Source organism: Anarrhichthys ocellatus, unplaced genomic scaffold, assembly GCF_004355925.1.
Source record: "Anarrhichthys ocellatus isolate YVR2014 unplaced genomic scaffold, GSC_Weel_1.0 scaffold15, whole genome shotgun sequence".
Lineage (NCBI taxonomy): Eukaryota > Metazoa > Chordata > Actinopteri > Perciformes > Anarhichadidae > Anarrhichthys > Anarrhichthys ocellatus.
The window spans coordinates 3,838,612-3,859,980 of NW_022280045.1; the positions used below are offsets into that span (position 1 = coordinate 3,838,612).

Consider the following 21,369-nt stretch of genomic DNA (forward strand, 5'->3'; position numbering starts at 1 on the left):
AAAAACGCTGCAGAGGCAATGCCATTAATCAACACTTCCGCCTCTAGTGATCTTCATGAACATGTCATTTTCATCATCGCTTTGATGACCGTAGCGGAGCAATCTTTGATGCAAGTAATCAGTTTGGCTTGAGGAGCAATTAAGGCTCAGATATGTACTTTGGAAATGTGTTGCATCTCATGGATCCTCACTCTTAATTAACCTGTGTGATATATTTGTCAAAGTATTAGCATAACTTAGCAACAAGTTTGTTACATTCTTCAATGCCTGAGGTGCGACAAATTATTAGTCATCTTTTCACTGTTGCATCTCGCTTTCGATCAGGAGGCGTATCCAACTCCCTGACAAGTCGTTTTTTATCACTGAAGTGTTTCGCCAATTAGTAAGCTGAACACAATAATCAATGACAGCATATTTAACACTTTCAGTTGAGTGGTTCCCAAACATTGTTGGGTACTCAACCCCTCATGGCTCAGCTGACATCTACTAGTATCCCCATTGGCACATTTGTGACTGAGCATGAGAAGTACATGTAAATAGCCACATTCAAGTCACCCAGCCATGGGACGTAAAGTAAGCTGGCCATGCAGCTGTTCTGGCTCTTGACATTTGCTGCAAGAGCATAATTTAGTAAGAGGTGCATCCGACACCTGAACTTTGTCTTCTTAGGTATTACATAGGCTGCACCCTTGGGCTGCAAAATAAATTGTATTCAATGTCAACGTACACCAGTGGAAGAGCGTCACACCCTCGGCCCTGATGTCAAAAACCAACAGTAAATTCTATTTCTACAGATGGCACTTTGCAGCCTGTGCATGCAACTCATCTATTATAAATGTACAACCAGCTTCCTCTCCATAGCATAACTAGAACTCACCAGAAAAGAGGACTCTGCAGACAATTTAACAACAATGACTGACAGTAAATTAGAAGTCACTGCGGCGGGTGTAACAAGCAACAGCCACATAAATTGAATAACCTGACACTTCTTATAGAATCAACAGTACATCACCAAGGCCAACACAAAGATGTATAATAAAACAATATAGACAATACAGCCCACAACCACACATATAGGAGAAACTGCAAGTAGCACACACACACACACACACACACGCAGACAATGTTGTTGTAGGCTACTCACCTGTCTGAATGTCCGTCTGCCAGTCTTGAGCGCCTCAAAGTCCTCCACAGTCTGCTCCAGGTTCAACTTCTTCACTCATTCATTCTCAAAGCATAATATAACCAGCCCACCCAGCCTCTCTGTCCCAGTACAACCAGTCACCACTGTCAACAATTCACCATTAGCATGTTAACAATATGCACCCGTGTGTGTGTGTGATTCGTGCTACTTTATCGTGCTCACCCGGGGTGCATTAAACCAGTGATTACTTAAGGTAGATACAACTTGTTTTATAATGCATAACCCATAATGGCGAGCCCCGGCCCAGTTGCGACCGCACCCCCCTGTAAACATGCACAACATGTATTTCTTCCAGAGTGTCACCTCTCTCTGTGGAGCTCTCACCTCCTGCAGCCGAACACACACCAGCAGCTTCTTCTCCACTGCAACTGCTGATTTATCTCCTTCGTTCTGTTCCAGTCTCATACAGCGTATTGTGATTTTTAGAGTCTTTTTAGAGGGTTAAGTACCAGTAAAGGTAAAATTACCTATTTCAAATAATACACAAGTAGTCTACACATAAAACAAACTAATTTGCCGCAGTAAAAAGAGAAAATTACATTTTTTTTGCGTTAAAACCTCAAAAAACCTTCCCTGCAATACCGGCAAGTGCCACTAGGAGCTTGACCTGGTTGAGAAACGGTGAGCTTACATGGCAATGAAATGAGCACTTCCAGTTCCCTGCTATCAAAGTCAATGGGTTTTTTTGAATGACTGTTTGTTCAGATGCCTAAAATAAGGTCTTTGATTAACACAAGCTTCAGAGATTTTAAAGTGTTGTTCTACAATGTAAAATACCTCAGTAAATACCCCTGTTGCAAATTTTGAAGCTTTTAATTGTTGTAAAAAAAAGGTTGCGAACAAGAAGCTAAATTAGAATTTATCTTCTGCAATAATCCCCAAAAACATCATTTTTTTTCGAGAGAAAAAGTGTGGTGCTAACCTCCGAGGGTTGGCCTACAAACACACGTCATCCCTGCACTCTATATAGTACCCTTTAATGCAAGACTTTGCAGCATTATCTTGGGAGGGGTCGGTGGCATTTTTTATGTTCTCATTTGCTTTTTGACAAACAGAAGTTAACTTCAAAGTCTCTTCTCTTCCTCTCTCTGCTTCTCGTTTATCTGGTTCATACTTCTCTCTTTCCATTCACAGCTCACACTCCACCCCTTAGAACAAACACTCCCTTGTTACAACATTACCAAGTTCTCTTTTGGAAAAAACACATCATACTGAACCCAAGGTGTAAGTTTTACCGAAGTCACATGGGCAGACAAATGGGCATGCCTGAAAGCACATACTGTATATGTGACCACACAGAGTAGACACATGGAAAGAAAGAGAGCGGCTCTTTCTCCCCTCTCTGTTTATGCTGCCGCTGAGCAAACAACTTGCCTCGCAGAGCAATGGCAGGAACCAATCTCCTTAAAGTAATTCGCAATCACTGTGGCTGAAAAGGCCTTTCGCATCAATGAGCTTTTGTGAGACATTTCATTTTAAAGTTGAAATGAAATGCCATGCTAAAAATATTTGTTGCCAAATTTTCCGCTGAGCCCTCTCACACTCCTATTTAATTTAGACGAATAAGCACTCAAAACACATTTTGTTTTTACTTCTTCCTTTTGGCTTTTGATGAAGAAACGGCGTTCTCGAATTAGTGCAGTGTTTGTTTGAATAGATCATATCTTATAACTGTATCTTTTTTGTGTGTTTAAATGGTGGAATGTGTCGTGAATATGACACATTCTAGCAGCTGTGTGAAATGCTGTCTACAGATTATGAGATGCAGGATTGGGAATCTGTTGTGAGACCAGACGGCAAACAGTCATCGGTTCCTGCAAGTACAGTTGCTCAATTCAGTGTGATGAAAGTGTTGCACTGTGGTAACACTGCAGTTCTAGACAGACAAATTATCAGTGTGTCAGCACTATTGCATTGCAAGGCGTCGTCCATGTGTCATCAGTGATTAGTAATGTAAATTCAAACTGAGCAAACTCCACGTGCTGATGAACATGTTGACAATTCGGGCAAACAGCTAAAAAGCTGATTTTGTCAAAGTAGTAATGCAACTTAGCTTTGTGAGGAGACTGAGATTTTTGTCATCAAACTAAGAGCTACTAACAGCCTGCTGATTGGCATTGTCATTTTGTCAACACTCATAGACCCCAGGGGATGTATCCCAATGAATTTGGTGATCCCGACTTTTCCTCTAGCACCACCAGGAGGTTCTTCAGAGTGAAATGAAACTATTGGATGGATTGCCTTGAAATTTGGGACCGAAAATTGCAGCCTCACAGAGCTGCAAGCATGTCTGTAGACAGTACGTCTCTTGTGTTACGGTAATATAGCAATACAATATTCATTATAAACTCTCTCCCATAGTAAATGTTTAACCTCTGCAAAAAGATAGGCTTCTTGTTTATTAACCTATTTGTTCAATCTGTATCCCTTAAGACTATAGAACATTACAATATCTCAATGTAACAAGACCTTTATTCATTTACTTATGTGTGGTACAAATATGAATGGGCAGCTATAATGTAACTCTGACAATGCAATTAGTAAAACAAATAGATTCATATACAGATTTTTTAATTCCTCATTTCTGACCTTGAAAATCCTGATTGAGGATTGGCTGGAATACAAACTTATGGGCCATGAAGGTTTCAAAAGACACTTCAGTAAAATGTATGCGGATCAGGGATTTTAGATCAATCCTGGCAGGTCAACAGAAATCCTTGTAATAAATGCGTAAAAATTGTAATAATGAAATAAAGTCAAAGTCAAAGCAGTATTAATAACCTTTGTCAACTTTCCAGATTGAAAACAAGGGTTTGTTCATTAAGTCCCTGAGGATGGGGCAAACACACGTCATCCTTATTGACGTTTGATGCAGGCACATCACATTGATTGATATGCGCTGTCGGTATCCTATGAATGTAAAGCAGGAGCAATATGGGCATTCAAGACAGCCGTCCATTGTTGTTCTTTGGCTCGTCCCACACACGCTAATGTGATGTGACAGTGTTTGCGGCAGCGACAACTAAATGTGACACAGCCAGCCAACTTCATACTCAATAAACTCAGGGCAATAACTCGCCGATCGTTCACACTTGGCCTTAAAACAAAACGCTTTTTTTTACATTTATGTTGTTATGACAATACTACTATACACAAGAAAAGTTGCTACTGAAATTCTTCATACAACAAAAAATAAACAAATATAATACAAAAACCTTTGTAAAAGTTCAAATGAATGCAGTAATTGAAGAAAAATGGGATTTCTTGCATCCGAATTTAACTAAATCTACTGTTTCCTGATTTATAATGAAGGTTACTACCAGAATCAGTGAAACAGGAGTTTTTAAGAATAACTATTGCATCATAACTGATAAGACTAAATGTTAATAATTAACTTCAGTTCACTTCAAAACAACTCAAAGGCATTTTTCTATTCGTCGCCCTCCCACAACCACCAGGAGTTTCTGATTAATCCCATTGTTTACAAACAGATAATAAGTTACTATTGCATATTGGCATTTCTCTCCTCGCCCAAACAAGTGGACATATTGTCCAAGAGTTGAGACACATAGAGGCATGTAGACCAGTGGGGACATAGGTATGTACAGAAACACCCAAATCTAGCGTGATGCAGGTTATTGGGACTGGTGACGACTGTTGCAGTTGAAGTGGGAGGTGCTCTATTATTTCTTTTGGAGGTGTATGGCTCTGCTCTTCTCTCTGGCCATCAACGATCGCCTCTTCCTGCTGGACAAGGCTCCCACGGGTCGGATCTTCATCTCGGTGAAGTCGAGGGACACCAGGTGGCCCTTCCACGGCTCCCAGTTCAGTCCCTGACAGCAGCACAGCAGATTAAGCGAGAAAGAGATCGAAGAGGGAAACGCAAAGTATGGTTAGAGGGTGATGTTGGCATGATGAGAGGGAAGGGAGAGGGGAAATGAGGGAGACAAGAAAAGGATGGGAGACAGAGTCACAGAAGAGGCAGGCGGCAATGACAGACAGGCGGAATGACAAACACTAATAAACACCAGCCTGTGGCTTCATTTCATGTGAGTACAAACTTGTTTTGACTGTTGTTGCATTTTGCCGACAAACATTGCGAGAGACATCTGCGATAAAAAGACAACAACAATATTATGGATGAAATCTCGACAAGAGCAGAGAAATCCCCTGGCATTTTCTTCAGTATCAGACTCCCTTAGACATAATAACTGTTGTTGTTACCCTATCAGCCTGGCAAAAACACTTATGCTTTATAGCTGGTGTGAGAAATGTGTTTTCTTATCACCACTGATGGATTGAGGCCATTTCTACTTCATCTCGACAGTCCGAAACAAAACAACCAAGAGTGGGGTTGGGGCGGAGTTGTCTTTGATTGCTGACCAGGGAACAGCCTCCCCGTCGTCATTCTTTTTTTGGGTTCTTTTTGCAGCATGTTTTGAAAGAACCCCCGAATAACACGACGGCTAGTTGTTTTTGTTGTGCTTCACTTACGCAGTAGAAAATTGAGACAGGAGAAGCAGCTAGCTGTGAGTGGCAGTCGTACAACTACTAACTTTCCTTTAGCACAAGGAAAAACAAAGAGAAGAAAACAGCAAAAACTCCTCCTTGAAACCCCCAATGAATGGAGCCTCAACTCTGAATTAATAAAGGACACTCAATTAAAATTTGATTTTCCACATTGACATTTTGAGCTACATAACAGTTTAGATAACCACTTATTATTCACGGACAAAAGTTCCAAATATAGCTTGACTTAATGAAGCAGATTCAAACTTTGCAAGTTGGAGAATGAATTAATTCGCTGGCAAGGATGGAGTGAAGGCTTGATGTTTGACAGTCTACAGCCTTATCTCTATAAGTTAGTATAAGTCTGTCATCACAGATTACAGTCAGGGCCACTTAAAGCCCTGGAGTGAGTGTGTGTGTGTGTTTATGTCCTTTGAGCTGTGTGTGTGTGTGTGTGTGTGTATTGTTTTAACTCTAGATGCTGAATCTCCTGTCTGCACAACACATCTATGCTTGGTTATTAATAAAGAAACCTTGACCTTTGTCCTTGACGTTAAACCACCAAAACCTGTTAATGTTTGTTCTTTTCAATATTCTTTTAAACCCACATTGGAAGATCCACAACACTGAAGCACTGAATCACTCTCACTCACCAAACTGTGCCTGTTGTCTCCCCACTTTCCGTTGACGTTGGCAAGATGACAATTTTTGTACCACCAGGCGCCACGGTGGGTCAGGGCACAGTTACCCAGGGCGATGTCATTGTCATTATCAACAGTAGTCCAGGGCCGGCCTTGGTGGTAGGTCATAGCATCACCTGGGATCGTCAACAATAATTAACAAAAATTGTCTGTAGACTTTAAACGTTAGAAACTCTACACAGAACAGTCTGCATGTACCTTCCTCTAGCAACAATATACTCTCAGATTTTGCTGCTCACTCCTTTTTCTTCCAAGTGCTCCCTGATGGAAGACATTTAATAAAAAGCCAAAAATAGAGCGATGCAGTGTATGTTGTTTCAGAACACTGTTTAATGTTTAGACCCAATGTCCCACTTGCTGTGCATCTGTATGTTTCTGTCTTCAAAGCCCATTAAAACCCTGCCTTCTTCTTCCCTTTAAAACTGCAGCCTATAACTGACTGAATGCAAGTTTCTCAAACAAATACTAGCACAGACCACCTACCTTTCGGTGTGTATTAGCTTTCTCAGAACCCCACACACTGATGGGTGGGGTGCCTACTGCTTGAAACCCCTGTATTCCCTGCCGGTCTGTCTCATTGCCATCCTTGCCCTCTCTTCATCTCTATGACTCTTTCTATTTGAGTTAAGTGTCAGAGAGTATATACATTTGTAGAGTATGCTGTGAATTGTATTGCTGGTAGTTTGGAAAAGATTCTAGGAGTAAAAGGCTCACCTGCTGTTCCACTGTATTTGCCGATAGTGAGTTTGAATTTCTGCTTGACCGGTGCAATCTTAAAGCTGTCGTACACAGCATAGGCTCTCTCAGCACCCAGGCCCAGGTCAAACCTCAGCTCATACTGAGTAGGAGTGTTGGTGAGCTCATATATCTTATCCAGACCTGAGGGAACAGCCAGACAGAGTGAGAGTAAGAAGAAATACTCCATTACCGTTTCATATGTGCATGTTTCGATGTCCGCAGAGAATCAGTGCTCACCAATCCAGAACTCCTCTGTCATGTTGCCAAACCCGGCTATGTACTGTCTCCAGCGCTTCATAAAGTCAAGTTTGCCAGAGGTACGTCGTTGGAGCACCTGAATGCAGCGAGCACAGGATATTCACTCACAGCTGTTACACAAATGTTTCCAGGTGGTTACCGTCTCCACCACCAAAATTCCAGTAGCAACAACTGTCAACTACAATCATTAACTGGATACTCAAGCCTACTGGGACAATGTTTCCATAAAGTTGGGGGGACTGTCTTAAAAAGAATAGTCAAAATCAAAGTGTCAGAGGTCCAGATATCTTGACTTTTAGTCCTTAGCTCTAAAGTCACTGGGTCCTACATTACCCATAAGGCAACTCAACAGCATGTAGAAGTCATCAGGATATTTTTTTATACCATACTTCTTTGGCTTTTTTAGCCAAAGAAGACATTACACAACTTTTTTTAGAGGCTGTGTGAGTCAGTGGAATACCCCTTTAATATGTACTGCTATAAATTCTGCCCACATAATAAACATTACTGTCAATAAAGTTATAATACAAAAATAAACAATACTGTTAATATCCTGAAGCCTTACTCAAAAGATAGTCTTTCCTTATTTTGATATGTGCAGTTTCATCAGTGATTCATACCAGCCAGCCGCCTCCATCAGTCTCCATGTCACAGTAAGCCTCAATTGGTTTGGAGCGGTCGTTGTTAATATAGACGGTGTAGACACCACTCTTCTTGTTGCCATCCTTCATGATCTGAATGCAGTCCATGGGGAAGGGGTACAGGATACCAACTAGGGGAGAGGTGTGACTGTATTATTAATGTTTATTTAATATTCATGACGTGACGTTACAGCGCAGAATAACATGTCACACAAACTGACTGATAAAATGATAAAAATAGAAAGGAATCCGAGCAAAGAGCATCATACACAGAAAACAGTAGTGACTCAGTAGACAGCAGTGCTCAGACCTGTTCTGAAGATGGTCTCCACCACCTTGCTCCTCTTGTTTCCTCTGTAGGCAATGATGGTGACGATGTATCTCTTCCCCATCTCCAAACTGGATACAGCAAAATTGCTCTCGCGGGCGCCAAGCTGTATTTCAACCATCTGGAGAAAAAAAATAAAAATAATTGCAGTTAATCTTACTGAACACATGACATGGTATTGAGTTTCAATTAGAGACAGACATTAAGTGGGCTCCTAAAAATTGTCCAATCTTAAAAGAGTGTCAAGTAAAAGATCGATCACCTCATCCATAAATCCAAAAGTAGATTCATTATATGTCTGACCACAAGGGGTCAGCATTTAACAGAGCTTAAATTGAACATGCAGTTTTGCTGTTGCCTCAGCCTTTTCCAAGCAGTGAAGAAACTGTTTTCCAAATGGTATTTGTATGCTTGAAGAGAGAAAGACAGGACTTAGTTCAATATTCCCATTTGGCAAAAAATAAGTCCAAATATATTCCGACACAGAATCTGTATTTACAAATTGTGAGACAAAGAGTGTAATACCTTCGTTGTCGCACATGTGAATATGTTTCGGTTTGGAGTCAATTATATGGCTATACCTCCATGTTGCCATCCTCATCTCTGTAGGTGAGCATGTACCCCTCAATGTCAGCAAGAGGAGGAAGCCAGGTCAAAAGAGCAGACTCCAGCGTCACATCTGTCGCCTTCAGCTCCTTCGGGGCATCAATGTCTGTTGGAGTGTAAATCAGAGTGGATTACAGCACAGGGACATGGAGTATACTGTAAGTTCATGAGTACATCTTTACTCAGGTCTGGATTGGGTAAGCAGAGGATTTGTGCTGCTATTTACTTGAGTTTCTTCAATAAAACTGGAAAAAAATAATCAATCTTGAATGAAAAGAGTCTCTTAAATTAATACAGCTGTTTTAACATTTTTGTTAAATCATCATTTTACCCGAACCTCTCATTGGTGCTTCAAAAAATAAAGTTTTTCCTCACACTTAAAATAAGTGTTTCCTAGGACAGACATAACTTTGCAGTGCGGTATTAATCCCTCTTTATTTCCTTTCTCTACTTCAATGACAAGTTCAACATTAATGTATCTAACACTGTAGCTTTTCAGCCTCTCTCCACCTGACACACAACACCAGAGATGACTACCAGCCTGCGAAGTTACAATTTGCCTGTGCAGATGAACTGGCGGTTAAAACTCTGCCTTGCTTTGGGAGGTTTGACCTGAAACACACGCTGAAATAATTTGTCTGACACAAAGATGCCTGCTGCAACCGTGGCAGCTTTAACCTCCCACGGCTCAGGGAATCAGAGGAAACGCATGTCACCATGACGTACAAAATCAGCTCAAGCTATCTATTATTTATTCAAGTCAAGACTCATTCTTTCAGTCCTCTTCTAGTATAAATAAAGCTGCTTTTATTCAGGATTCATCCTATTCTCGTTTTTACCAACACTGAACAAATTTAACAGCTTTTCTGGTAATTAAATTGTAGTGGGAGAAAATTGTGTGAACAGTCATGAATTTAGTAGAATCAACAGTGGAAACAATGACGCTGAAAAAGTCTGTGGAACACACTGGTGTCGGTTTGAGACCGTTTTAACAGATGTATTAATGGTGCTTGTTACTAGGTCCTATAAAATCCCAAATGTAATAACACATGCTTTTATGTGTCCCAGATGATATTGTCTGACACAATGGCTTTCCTATCGGAACCCAGCACCACGTTGGTCCGTAGCCACAGACAGTTTCTAATGAATTACGACGAGACAAGTTCATAATCCCAAACTCTGCCATTTGCTGCCTAATTGAAAAAGATCCAGCTTTCACTTAGAGCTCCCAGGTGATTTTACAGATCATCTGGCTCACACAATGATACCCCTGTTGTAACCCATTCACCAGGTGCTGCCGCTGCTATTTTTAGCCCACACTAAGTTACCAGACATACCCACTGACATGGCCTCGCCTGTGGGATGCACTTCCTGCCAGAGTTTTGGTGCTCCTTGGTAGTTTGCATCAAATTCATTTTGACTTTGTAAGAATTGTCCGGTTGATTGAATCAAAGATCATAGGTCGTAAGAATTGATGGATTGCTGTTTTGTGTGCACATTAATCACAAGTATCATCATTATTAAATGAATAAATAAAGCAATTTTCAACTACACTAAAAATCAGATTAATAGGATAAAATAGCTTTGGATAATTACCATTGGTAAATGTTTCCATATGCAGTTTTTCCTGTGTGTATCAACATCTTTGAAAACAGAAATCTAGACTGCCAGAAGTGTAAAAACAATTACCTCTTTTAAAGATGTTAACTGACAAATAGTTAACAGAGAGGAGAGCTTTATCATAACTATAAGAAAATCCTGCCTATTCGTATTAACCTGTCTGAGCTTGTGTTGAGATCTGCCTGCTGGCTTTGCTTCCCTTGATGGCCCAGATGTAGACAGTGTAGAGGACACCAGGCCTCAGGCCAGTCAGCCTGTAGGAGGAGCTGTTAGACCCGGCTGGGATCTCCCCACTAGAGCCCTCAGAGGAGGTGTAGGTGAGGACGTAGCCATCAATTTCTGCCTGGACTCGATCCCATGACACGCTGAAGCTGGACTCTGTTTCATCTCGGGCTAAGAGGTTAGCAGGAGCATCCAGTTCTAGAGGAAGATGTTCGTTGAGTTGGTTGTTATACTACAAAGATGCAAACTACAAGAACTACTGATGCAGACCACAAAATGTAATGTTTCATTTCTCACCTAAAGGCGAACAAACGAAATCTTCTGGCATGCATTTGATAAAAACATTAGTAATATGATGGTCATTACAAGAAAAATGATGTTTACCTTCATATATTGCATCGTAAAAATAAATAAATAAATATATATAGATATACCCTCTATATATCTCTCTCTATATATATATATCAGATGCAATATATGTTTAAATCTTTCCACTAGCTTTGTCCCAACTCACTGCCCAAATGTAGACAATGTAAAGGACACAAGGACTCAGGCAGTAAGCTTGTAGTAGACATCATGGGATCTCAGAGGTGTCTCTGTGCTTGAGCTCTCATCAGAACTGTAGCTAAGCTGATGTCCATTGAACTTTTGACTCCACTTTGTCTCACAACACACTGATGATGGGCCAAGAGTTTAGTTGAAGCGCTCAGTGCTGCATATGGAGTAACGGTTATAGCAAGAGCTAAGAAAACTTTGCCTGGAACAAGAACACGAGAGCCTCTGTTAACGGATGAATCCTTGTAGCTCAGCCAAAAATGCTGTAAGTTGGGTGCAATACCTGTTTGGCAGATGTTATGGACTGAGCACATTGTGACTATACTTGATTGTGCATCACTCGGAGAAAGAGCATCATAAATCATATCGATCCTGCTTTTCCCTGGAGGGGGGAGCCTGGTGCACCTGCATCTTGCAGGGAGGAAAACGAAGATTGGTCAGAACATTTGGCCTTCTGGGTTTGCTGAAAATACCTTGTTTCTCTGCCCACTAATAAATTCAACTCTTAACTCCAAGCCTCCAATTTTCCTCTAACCATGCATAGGTTCTATACAGAATGGACTCTGCTCAAAATCCCAATCATGCAAGCAGCTGCAAGGAGCCCTGGTTAGAAGGTGCTTGTCTGGTGGTGGACAGCAGGAGTGAAGAAGACAGTCAAACTGAGGAGGGATTCCTTCAAGGCATTCAGTTGCCCTTTTCTGGTAAAAAGTGCATTTTTCTATTCAGATAATTAGGCAGCTGTTCCAAAGATCCAGGGAAATTTGGATTTCACACACCAGCGAAAACGTAGGACAACAACAACACATTAGGGGAATTGGGTGCCAGTGAAGAGACAGCTGAGCCAAAGAGTCAATCTTCAATCCAACCTTCATCTGTATGTCACAAACGTTGGGTAGTACAGCACATGTAGATAAAATGATCATATTATTGGATAAAAGAGGCTGAGATGAGGTTCCCGATCATGTTGGCTGACCTCAGTCTGAATAACAGAGTGAAGAGTCTCTTTCAAAGTAGCAAGTAGAGGTGTTTTGGTCTCTTGGAAATAGTGGCCCTGAGCGCCCTCTTATGCTCCATGCATGAGTGGCTGAGGGGAGACTGCAGGGTAGTTGCCGCACACGCTCGAGGGATTACACCTCTGAGCTGGAGTAAGTTATTGGGTACTATTGGGTATTGAGTATTGGGGAAAATGGATGTCTGGGCTGCCTTGCATGAGAAGTTGGCAAGCAGATAGATGAAGTGATGGATTTGAAAACTTCTTTAAACAAATAAGCTGATTATTCTTCCATGTGAGAGACACATTTTCCTTTTGGGGTTTACAAGAGACTTGTCTTGTCAAAATAACTGTAGAAGGTATGATGTATTAAACATAAACATGGCCCCACAAAAGAATATGTGAGGGGCATATTTAAATCGAGGCATGGATTTAATTTGTCGGTTTAACAGAAAAGGGTAGAGACCTGTGTGAGCTTGTGTTGAGATCTTCTGGCTGGCTTTGTTTCCTTTAATGGCCCAGATGTAGACAGTGTAGAAGACCCCAGGTCTCAAACTAGTCAGCCTGTAAGAGGAGCTGTCAGGCCCCACTGAGATCTCCCCACTGGAGCCCTCAGAGGAGCTGTAGGTTAGGATGTAGCCATCTATTTCAGCCTGGACTGGATCCCATGACACGCTGAAGCTGGACTCTGTTTCATCTCGGGCTGAGAGGTTAGCGGGAGCGTCCAGTTCTAGAGGAAGTAGTTAGTAGAGGATATTAATACACTACTGATGCAAACTACAGTCTACAGACCAGTCCATCAACTTGTAGACACAATTGCTGAAGCTACATTTAAAAACCAGGTGTCAGGGAATCATTTAGGAAAGTTTTTAAAATGTATTTTTCAACAAGCACATAACCCAACATTTTGGCATAAGCTGGTCAGAAAGTGTTAGATTTGAGACCTGTCTTAGCTTGTGTTGAGATCTTCCTGCTGGCTTTGCTCCCCTTGATGGCCCAAATGTAGACGGTGTAGAGGCCACCAGGCCTCAGGCCAGTCAGCATGTATGAAGTACTGTCAGACCCGACTGGGATTTCCTCACTTGAGCCCTCAGAAGAGCTGTAGGTTAGGATGTAGCCATCAATTTCTGCCTGGGTGTGATCCCAGGACACCCTGAAGCTGGACTCTGTTTCATCTTGGGCCAAGACGTTAGTAGGAGCGTCCACCTCTGTGTGGGGAGTTATGGTTAGTAGGGACTACTAAAGGACATCACGACATCCAGTGCATACATAACAACAAAAGCAAACAGCTAATCCAAATCAGTATAATGCGATTCCCTCTTACACATAATCTTCGGTCTCTGTGTAAGAGGGTTGAAACGTCAAACTTGGATCAATGTGTTTTGGTCCTTTAATCAAAATTTGCCATCAAGAAGATGAAAATAAAAATAAAAAAACAATGACTAACCAAAGATTCCCATGTGACAGGTTTCGAATCCAAGTTTGACGTTATATCACATTGTTATATAAGCAGGCTTACTATGAGTACACTATGAGCTATGTTAATTAGATAACATGCAAACTACTATAGCAAATAAAAGATGGTGACAGAACATTGTTGCAGTGAAGAGAAATCTGAACCAGTGATGTTTCCTGATACGATGTCAGTGCTTTGGCTTTCAGATGAACTTATATCTCATCTCAGCTGCTCCATATCACTCGGATTGTTTGTATTCTCCAAAAACAGGTAAGGAAATGCCCACACACTGAAGATATGTAGCTAATTATTTTACACATCTGTCCCTCATCATTACATAACAATAACAACAATAATATGAATTGCTCTTTCCCATATTGCTCATGTTATAGTTAATTATGATCACAATTGCTAAGATCACCAGCTAGCAAAGTGAGTTTCAAGCCTCTTCAGATATTTGCATGCAAGAGCCATCCCGCCGGTTGATGTATGAGTGGGGTTATTGGAGCTAACGTGTCTGCTAAAAGCTAAAAGCAATTTGGATGTCTGCCAGTTGGTACCCAAAAGCCTTCTTTTTCAGCCTTTTTCTTCAGAGACATGAAGGCAAGCAGACAGCAACAGCTGCTAACCTTCACAACAGCAAAGATGAAGAGACAGGACAACACAGGAGAAACAAAATTGCTGGCTTTGTTAAAGAAGCAAAATTGGCTCTTCTGAAACTTCTTAAAGACATTCAGCCCCAGGCTAAACTAAATGGCCTTTAAACAAGGTGTCCAGCCTAATTATATTAAATAGCCTTTTTCAAAAGTTTCTGTCCTTGCAGATAGACAAATCTGTGTGACTAAGTGATAAGTGAAGAATTTCTATGCTTTTGACTTCTTGCCACCACAAAAAAAGACATGGAAGAGTGTAGAAAACCCACACAGTGAAGATCAAAGTTTCAGTTAAAAGCGTCTTACACAAAGGAGTTTAAGAAAAAGAGGCACTTAAAATATCCTTCTCTCTGCTCACAGGCTGGAAAGAAAGAAATGAAATACGCTGACTGGGAAACTTGAGATATCGGAGACTTCCAGGTCAAAGTTGTGAAATTTCTCCGATATAACCAAAAATGCTGGATCAGGTATCGGCAAATACGCAAGTCTATGCATCCAATATCACATCATCATATAACTTATGAGCTCATTTATGCTACACAACAACACCAACATGTGTCACTCGCTATGCGATTATGGCTGATCAGCACAACACATGTGCAAACTAGCACTATACACCTATGGTTAACCACTCTTATGCAACCTATTTTCCCCCTGATATTGCTCCATTGTGAACAACAAATACATGTTGAAATCGGCAGGAGGAGAGCTGGTTAACGTTAGCTGTTAGCAGCAGTGGGGCAGCACTCCAGTTTTGCTAAATAACAGAGCCAACAGCTAAAGTTAACAGAGGTTGCACTGAGTTACATTATGATGCGCTCAAGCTAAAAATTTGTATTATGCGAAGGTAAATTATACCTTTATGATGATGTGTTCAAATGTAATCTTGTAAAATTTTGTTTTTGTAGAGAAACTTGAATTAATACAGCAATATAAAAATATATATTAGAGAGGGAATTTTCACCCTCTTTAAACTTAAAAGGTCATTCTTGAAGCTCTTTAATTGTGGACACACACAGAAGACCAAATTCATCGACCACTCCTGTAATGAACCAGGGTCCCATTCAAAGTTTACCTGTTTCAGCTGCTGTTGAACTCTTCGTGCTGACTTTGTTGCCCTTGAAGGTCCAGATGTATATGGTGTGGAGAACTCCAGGCTTCAAGCCAACCAGCCTGTACGAGGTGCTGTCACGTCCTACGGGGATCTCGGTGCTGGAGCCCTCAGCAGAGGTGTAGCTCAACATGTAGCCATCTATTTCTCCCTGGACATGATCCCATGAAATTGTTGCAGTGTCCTCTGTTACTTTAGTGGTGATCAGGTTGGTAGGAGCATCCATGTCTGAAGAAGATGAGATTAAAGTAGGACTAAGAGACAAGCCGACAAAAAAAATAAGGAGTTCTTGTTCACTTCACTGATCCTTCCCGTCCATTCACATTGGCTAGAAACTCAGTTGAGAAGCACAATCTAACAGCACCCAGGGTACAGAAAACAGAAACCAAGTGACATAACCCTAAGATATTGAACACACTGTATATTGTTTGAAGGTTACAGATAAAGAGGGCTTTCACTCTATATCTGTAAAAGTTTGGTGAGGCTTAGGCGTTAAAACGACTTGCCTTAGGGAAAGATCAGGGGTTGGGTTAAAGAAGGACTTTTTTAAGATTAGCGAACCACGATGTTTGGGTGAAAATGATTACTTAGTCAAGGTAAGGGGACCTTAATCCTTCACATGGTGAAGGTTCAGGGACGATCATGATCATGCTCTGAAAAAAATATAACAATAGTGACTATCATTTGTAAATTGGAAATGAACAGCGGTCTCCCGAGTTGAAGCCTGACGTGTTGTTGATCCATCCTCCCTCTGCGGCTCTACAATCACATCACTTGACTTCCTCTTTTGCTCCTGACATATAACTGCTACGGCCACTAGAAGGCTACAGCTACCAGAGGGCTTTGTCACCTGAACACAAACATAATGTTGTTATATAGCTGAAAAGACTAATGCTGTTGTTCTCCTTGGGATAACAGCCTCAGCAAAACCGGAATTATTGTATTGTATTGTATTATTACTTAAATTGCACGGGGCAGGATGAGCATAGTATGACAATAGTTTGATATACAGTATGGCTAGAGTGAGTCTGAGTTTAGACTCTCGAACAAAAGTCCCAAAGGAAGAGCTCTGTGAAGCACTTCAAAAAGGACATCACTAGCCCACAAACCCAACCGATGGTCTGGTCCTCATCACTGAGCTCCACAGGATGAGCTTCAGTGGGACGAGGACACAGCAGCGCAGCAGAGCCTCTATCTGTGGGCTTGAGGAATCACTGGAGACATATGGGAAACGCAGGCGGAGCAGTTGGTGGTGCATGTGTGTGGATGGGTGTTAGTTTCTGTCGAGGGAATCTCGATGAAAGCGAAGAGAGGGAGGGAAACAGAAAATAAAAAGCGCCACAGAGGCACCGTAAGAGAGACAGAAGAAGTGAAGAGGAATGTAAAAGCAATCATCATTTAGGATTATTCCTCTGTGGCAGCGGCTCAGTGGAGGGTCAGTCTTGTGTCAGTGCGCAGTCTGCATCATGAAAAGTGATTGATGATGCATCCAGGAGAAGAAAGGAAACACGCAGCGGTCTAACTCTGTACCCCCTCTTTGTCTTTCTCCTCTTCTCCCGTTGGCACTTTTCTGTCCTTGTGGCTGCACTGCTTGACAGTCTGTCATGAGCTAAACCACAGGAGGAATTTATTACAGCTCAATTTTATTCGGGTTGGGTGTTTCCTCCGAGGCCTAAAAATGAGAGGTCAAAAAGTAGTCTAAGTGGCCCTAAGTGAGCGCTACTAAGGGAGCCCAGAAAGCATCACTACGCATACACAATGACACAGCATCTAAATGTTTGGTTTCTCTGAATACTACACTGAAGACTATGAAGTGACTGTGAGGCCGTTCACACAGACTGTGTAGTTTTTACTATTACAACAAATAATTTCGCTGTCTAACACCAGGACTGTGTGAGTATGACTTGACACACAAACCACATGGGCCACCGTAGGATTACTGTCCATCAGCTGCAAAATCTAGGTTTTTTTGTAGAAAAAAAAGGACTTAAAAAAGGTTTTTAGGAAGTTGTGAATCAATTCAGAATCTCAGAAGAATCTTGATTGTTACATGAATAGATTTGGTTTGTAACCATCTGAATGAAGCTTGTATTCAACCATGCCTCGTTGTCCAAATCAAAGGTTTCTCCTCCCTCTTTGGTGTTATTTTGTTTCCCTCTGCAGCTCCTTTGGCTCTTATAGGCAGTACAGCTGCTTTCTTGGCTGTCTGATATATTGTTTTTTCCAAGCACGACTACTTTCTAAAGGATCCCTTGCATTTGCTCTGAAGTTACAGTGTGTGATGGATTGAGTTTCTCCAGACGTTCTACCCCACTAGCTGCATAGCGATAGTGGCTACCGGGCTACAGAATACGAGCTGTGGCTTCGGTTGTTTGGAAAACAGCTTATCCATTATGGCTGGCATGTTCAGCAGAGGCATCGACCACAAGACGCACAGTAACGGGCCGTCTTTCATCATGTACAGCCTCACCGTACCGTGGAACCCATACAGTACGTCTGTGGATGGAGCCCAGGGAAAAAATGTGTCGATAGGTGCCGTTCTTTTAGACACTATACGTCAGGTGTAACATATGTATTGTTGTGGAGTCCTCTGGCTACCAAAGTCTTTATGTGTTTACTCAACAATCTATTTGTACCGTATGCAGCTCGTAATTCTTTGACAGGATTGACTTTTTTGCCAAATCTAGAAGTGGCAGTAACATACGATATGGATGACATGAAATGCTGCTTTTGCCATCATAAATCATCCATCATTATCCATCCACTGTACTAGCAGGTATGCACATGTCACAGTTTTGATAAACCCATTAGACCAACGGATATTTTTGTATTTTGCTGTCAAATCATCAGGAGTTATTAATGTATTATTACTTCTCAAAATAATTGACGCAAAAAAAGAAACTTTTGAAGATACAGAGCTGTATGTAGAGCTTAAGTATGTATCCATAAATAAGGGCACAGCTTGCAGATATTCCTCCAAATGCCAGACATTACTATAGCTTCGTGGCGCTCACTGTGTGTGTGTTTGAGAGAGAGAGAGAGAGAGAGAGAGAGAGAGAGAGAGAGAGAGAGAGAGAGAGAGAGAGTGACACTAGAGGGAAAGGGGAAGAGAAGGTGAACTATTGCACGCCATGTTTCTGTAAAAAAAAATTCAGCCTACCCAAACCCGCCAGACCCGCCGGACCCACAGACTGTGGTTAGACTCCTGCGCATCACTACCACACATAGAAGAGCCTTTCCACAGACACATACATGCCTGTACACACACACATGAACAGGCCAATAGTGCTCTCTCTTTATAGTGTTATTATCTTTATAAAATGTCCCTTCTCACATTTTCACTTGTCATATTTCTGGCACCTACTGTACAGAGCTGATGGACAAGTCTGAGCGGACAGGGTGCTCCCACTGGGCCACATGAGGTGCTATAGTGTGTCCAGATAACATAAAGACTAAACATTCTTCTCCTCTACCAATGCCAAGTCCATCTGCTTTTGGTTATACAGCCCTTGGTGGTGACTTTATTGAATCTGAATCAGCGGTGCAGCCGTGGTGGGTTGCGTTTATACGATTTATAATCTCTTGGCAGCTTAGTGAATGTGAAACGTCTGCTCCGGAGAGAGAGATCCATTTGACTCTGGTGTGTTTCTAAATGTTAGCTGTCATTGAATCATTTTATTCTGGAACTGATGGCAGTTAAAAGACACCAGATACAGCCACCCACAGAATATCACACACACACTTACACATTTATATACTATAAATTAATATTATATTATTGTATTCTTCTATTCCTGCTAATTTGTTCCCATCATTTCTTGCTGTAACCGTGGCACTTACAGTCCTCATTTTCTTTATTGCTGTTGCTCTTTTCTACATTTCCTCATTCAGATCCTTTTATCTCTCATTGCATTCTACCACGCCGGCCCAATAAAAACAGCATGGTGGGTGAGATAATAGGTGTGTGTGGTCTCTGTTGCACCACACCAGACATCATGAAAGCAACACATCCTCGCTGGAGAGCAGAGCTGGGGCCTATCCTCCTCAATCACCTCTAAGCCTTTTCATGTAACACCGAAAATGAAGGATTGTAGCTACTGGAGTGGAGACAAGCCACTGTCTGTCTGGTGCAGATTAGCACATTCCCTCACACACACATGCAATTACTACACGAGTAGGTGGCACACTCACGCGCAGAAAGATTAGCAGTGACAAATGCCCTTGAGTACCCGACTGGCTGCAGATGAAGAGAGGTGAGTCTTGAAAATACCTAGCTAACACTAATGACTAAAAACCATTAAATTGGCTGCCTCAGGGTCTAAAAAATGAAGAGCCATCAACCCGGAGACTGCTTTTGAACTGAGTGAGTTCCAAGGGTGGATGAGAGCGCAGGTGGGTGAGGAAAAAAAGGAAAGGAAATGAAAGGCAGAAAAGTTAAAAATAACAAAGCACGAATGAGCAGAATAATGGGAGAAACTGCGGACATGTCATGCCATTGTGGACTATTCCTCAGTAACTTAAATAATAACATTAAGGAACCTGAATAACATCACCAGCTGTTAAAGTGAAACTGTTAAATTAATTCCTCCTCACGTCCTAAAACCAAATGTTAGACTAAATGCGTCAAACTCAATGCCACACTGGTAAAAAACAACATTACCAGTTGGACTCAGTATGGACCTTCTCACCTCAACCATCAGGGAGCATCTTGTAGTCGTTACACCATTCATATCATGTTTCCTCTTGGTGAACAGGCTCACCACAGCCATTACGACCTGTCCAGATTAATAGGCTGCAAATTCCAGCCTTACATCATTAACCCATAATCGTGCTCCTTGCCGGCTGTATTCATTTTGCTATTATCATTGGCTGTGTGTGGAAGGGAATACCAGGATGTATCATACCGCATGTCACAATTGTGCATGACAGATTGTGTTTTTCCTATTAGGTTCTGCCCATAGGTGAATTACTGGTGGCTTTACAAGAGCTAAGAACTGTTGTTGATGTTGCATCCAATTCAAAACTAAGTAGAATATGGATGTCCTCGCATTTTCTTTAATGTGTTTCACTCCCGCAAGTGGCTGATCTTTCATTTTGAATGTCATCCAATTCAGACATAGTCGGTGGTGGCACAAACCCAAGTCTCTGCCATTTCTGCAGCGAGAAAATTTGCGGAAAATTGGTTCCATTTTGTACTTACTGATAACATACAGAATTGGCACTGAGTAACACATTAGATTAAATGGATCATGGACGCTTATGTGTTGACACTGACCTGTGGCACCGGTGACAGAGGAAGGTTTTCCCTCAGTAGTTCCTTTGATGGCCTGCACTGAGATCTGGTACTCTGTTCCTGGAAAAAGACCTGCACGAAGACACATTTTTTGATCTTGATTATATTTTTGTTCCACCATTCCACATTTATTTTTCTGACTTTTCTTTCTTTGTGAAATACTCGGGATGCTTTCGTCTTGCCAGTCCTAAAAATCCATGAAACTATCCAACTACTATCTGAGAGGGAAATTCACTATTTGGTTAACTTGATCATAACTTGTGTCCACAATTCTCAACTAGACATTGCTTAGTTCTAAGGGCTTAGAAGTGAAAATAGCAGGGAACCACTGCTCTATACTGTGATCTGTGTTGTAATGATATGCAACTTAAATATATGATAAGATATTCCACTTTTTTATCCATTTGCATTAGATGCTTTTATTTTATTATTTTGTTATAATTATTAAATATATAATGTATTGATGTGATACAATTCAGAGCT

The 21,369-nt window shown here is 41.4% G+C and overlaps 1 protein-coding gene across 3 annotated transcripts in view; it reads right to left on the reverse strand.

Annotated features, from left to right (window-relative positions):
* Positions 1-3,563: 3,563 nt before the first annotated feature.
* Positions 3,564-21,369, reverse strand: part of tnn (tenascin N) — a 38,158-nt gene continuing 20,352 nt past the window's right edge. For all 3 annotated transcript variants that reach the window (XM_031854430.1, XM_031854429.1, XM_031854432.1), the window contains 12 exons: positions 20,869-20,958; positions 15,558-15,821; positions 13,318-13,581; positions 12,840-13,103; positions 10,762-11,025; positions 8,961-9,091; positions 8,362-8,500; positions 8,031-8,182; positions 7,390-7,486; positions 7,129-7,293; positions 6,367-6,530; positions 3,564-5,037 (listed from right to left, as the gene is read on the reverse strand). In XM_031854430.1, the coding sequence (XP_031710290.1) occupies positions 4,888-5,037; positions 6,367-6,530; positions 7,129-7,293; positions 7,390-7,486; positions 8,031-8,182; positions 8,362-8,500; positions 8,961-9,091; positions 10,762-11,025; positions 12,840-13,103; positions 13,318-13,581; positions 15,558-15,821; positions 20,869-20,958 (2,144 nt within the window). In that variant the 3' untranslated portion in view covers positions 3,564-4,887. The remainder of the gene's footprint in view (positions 5,038-6,366; positions 6,531-7,128; positions 7,294-7,389; positions 7,487-8,030; positions 8,183-8,361; positions 8,501-8,960; positions 9,092-10,761; positions 11,026-12,839; positions 13,104-13,317; positions 13,582-15,557; positions 15,822-20,868; positions 20,959-21,369) is intronic.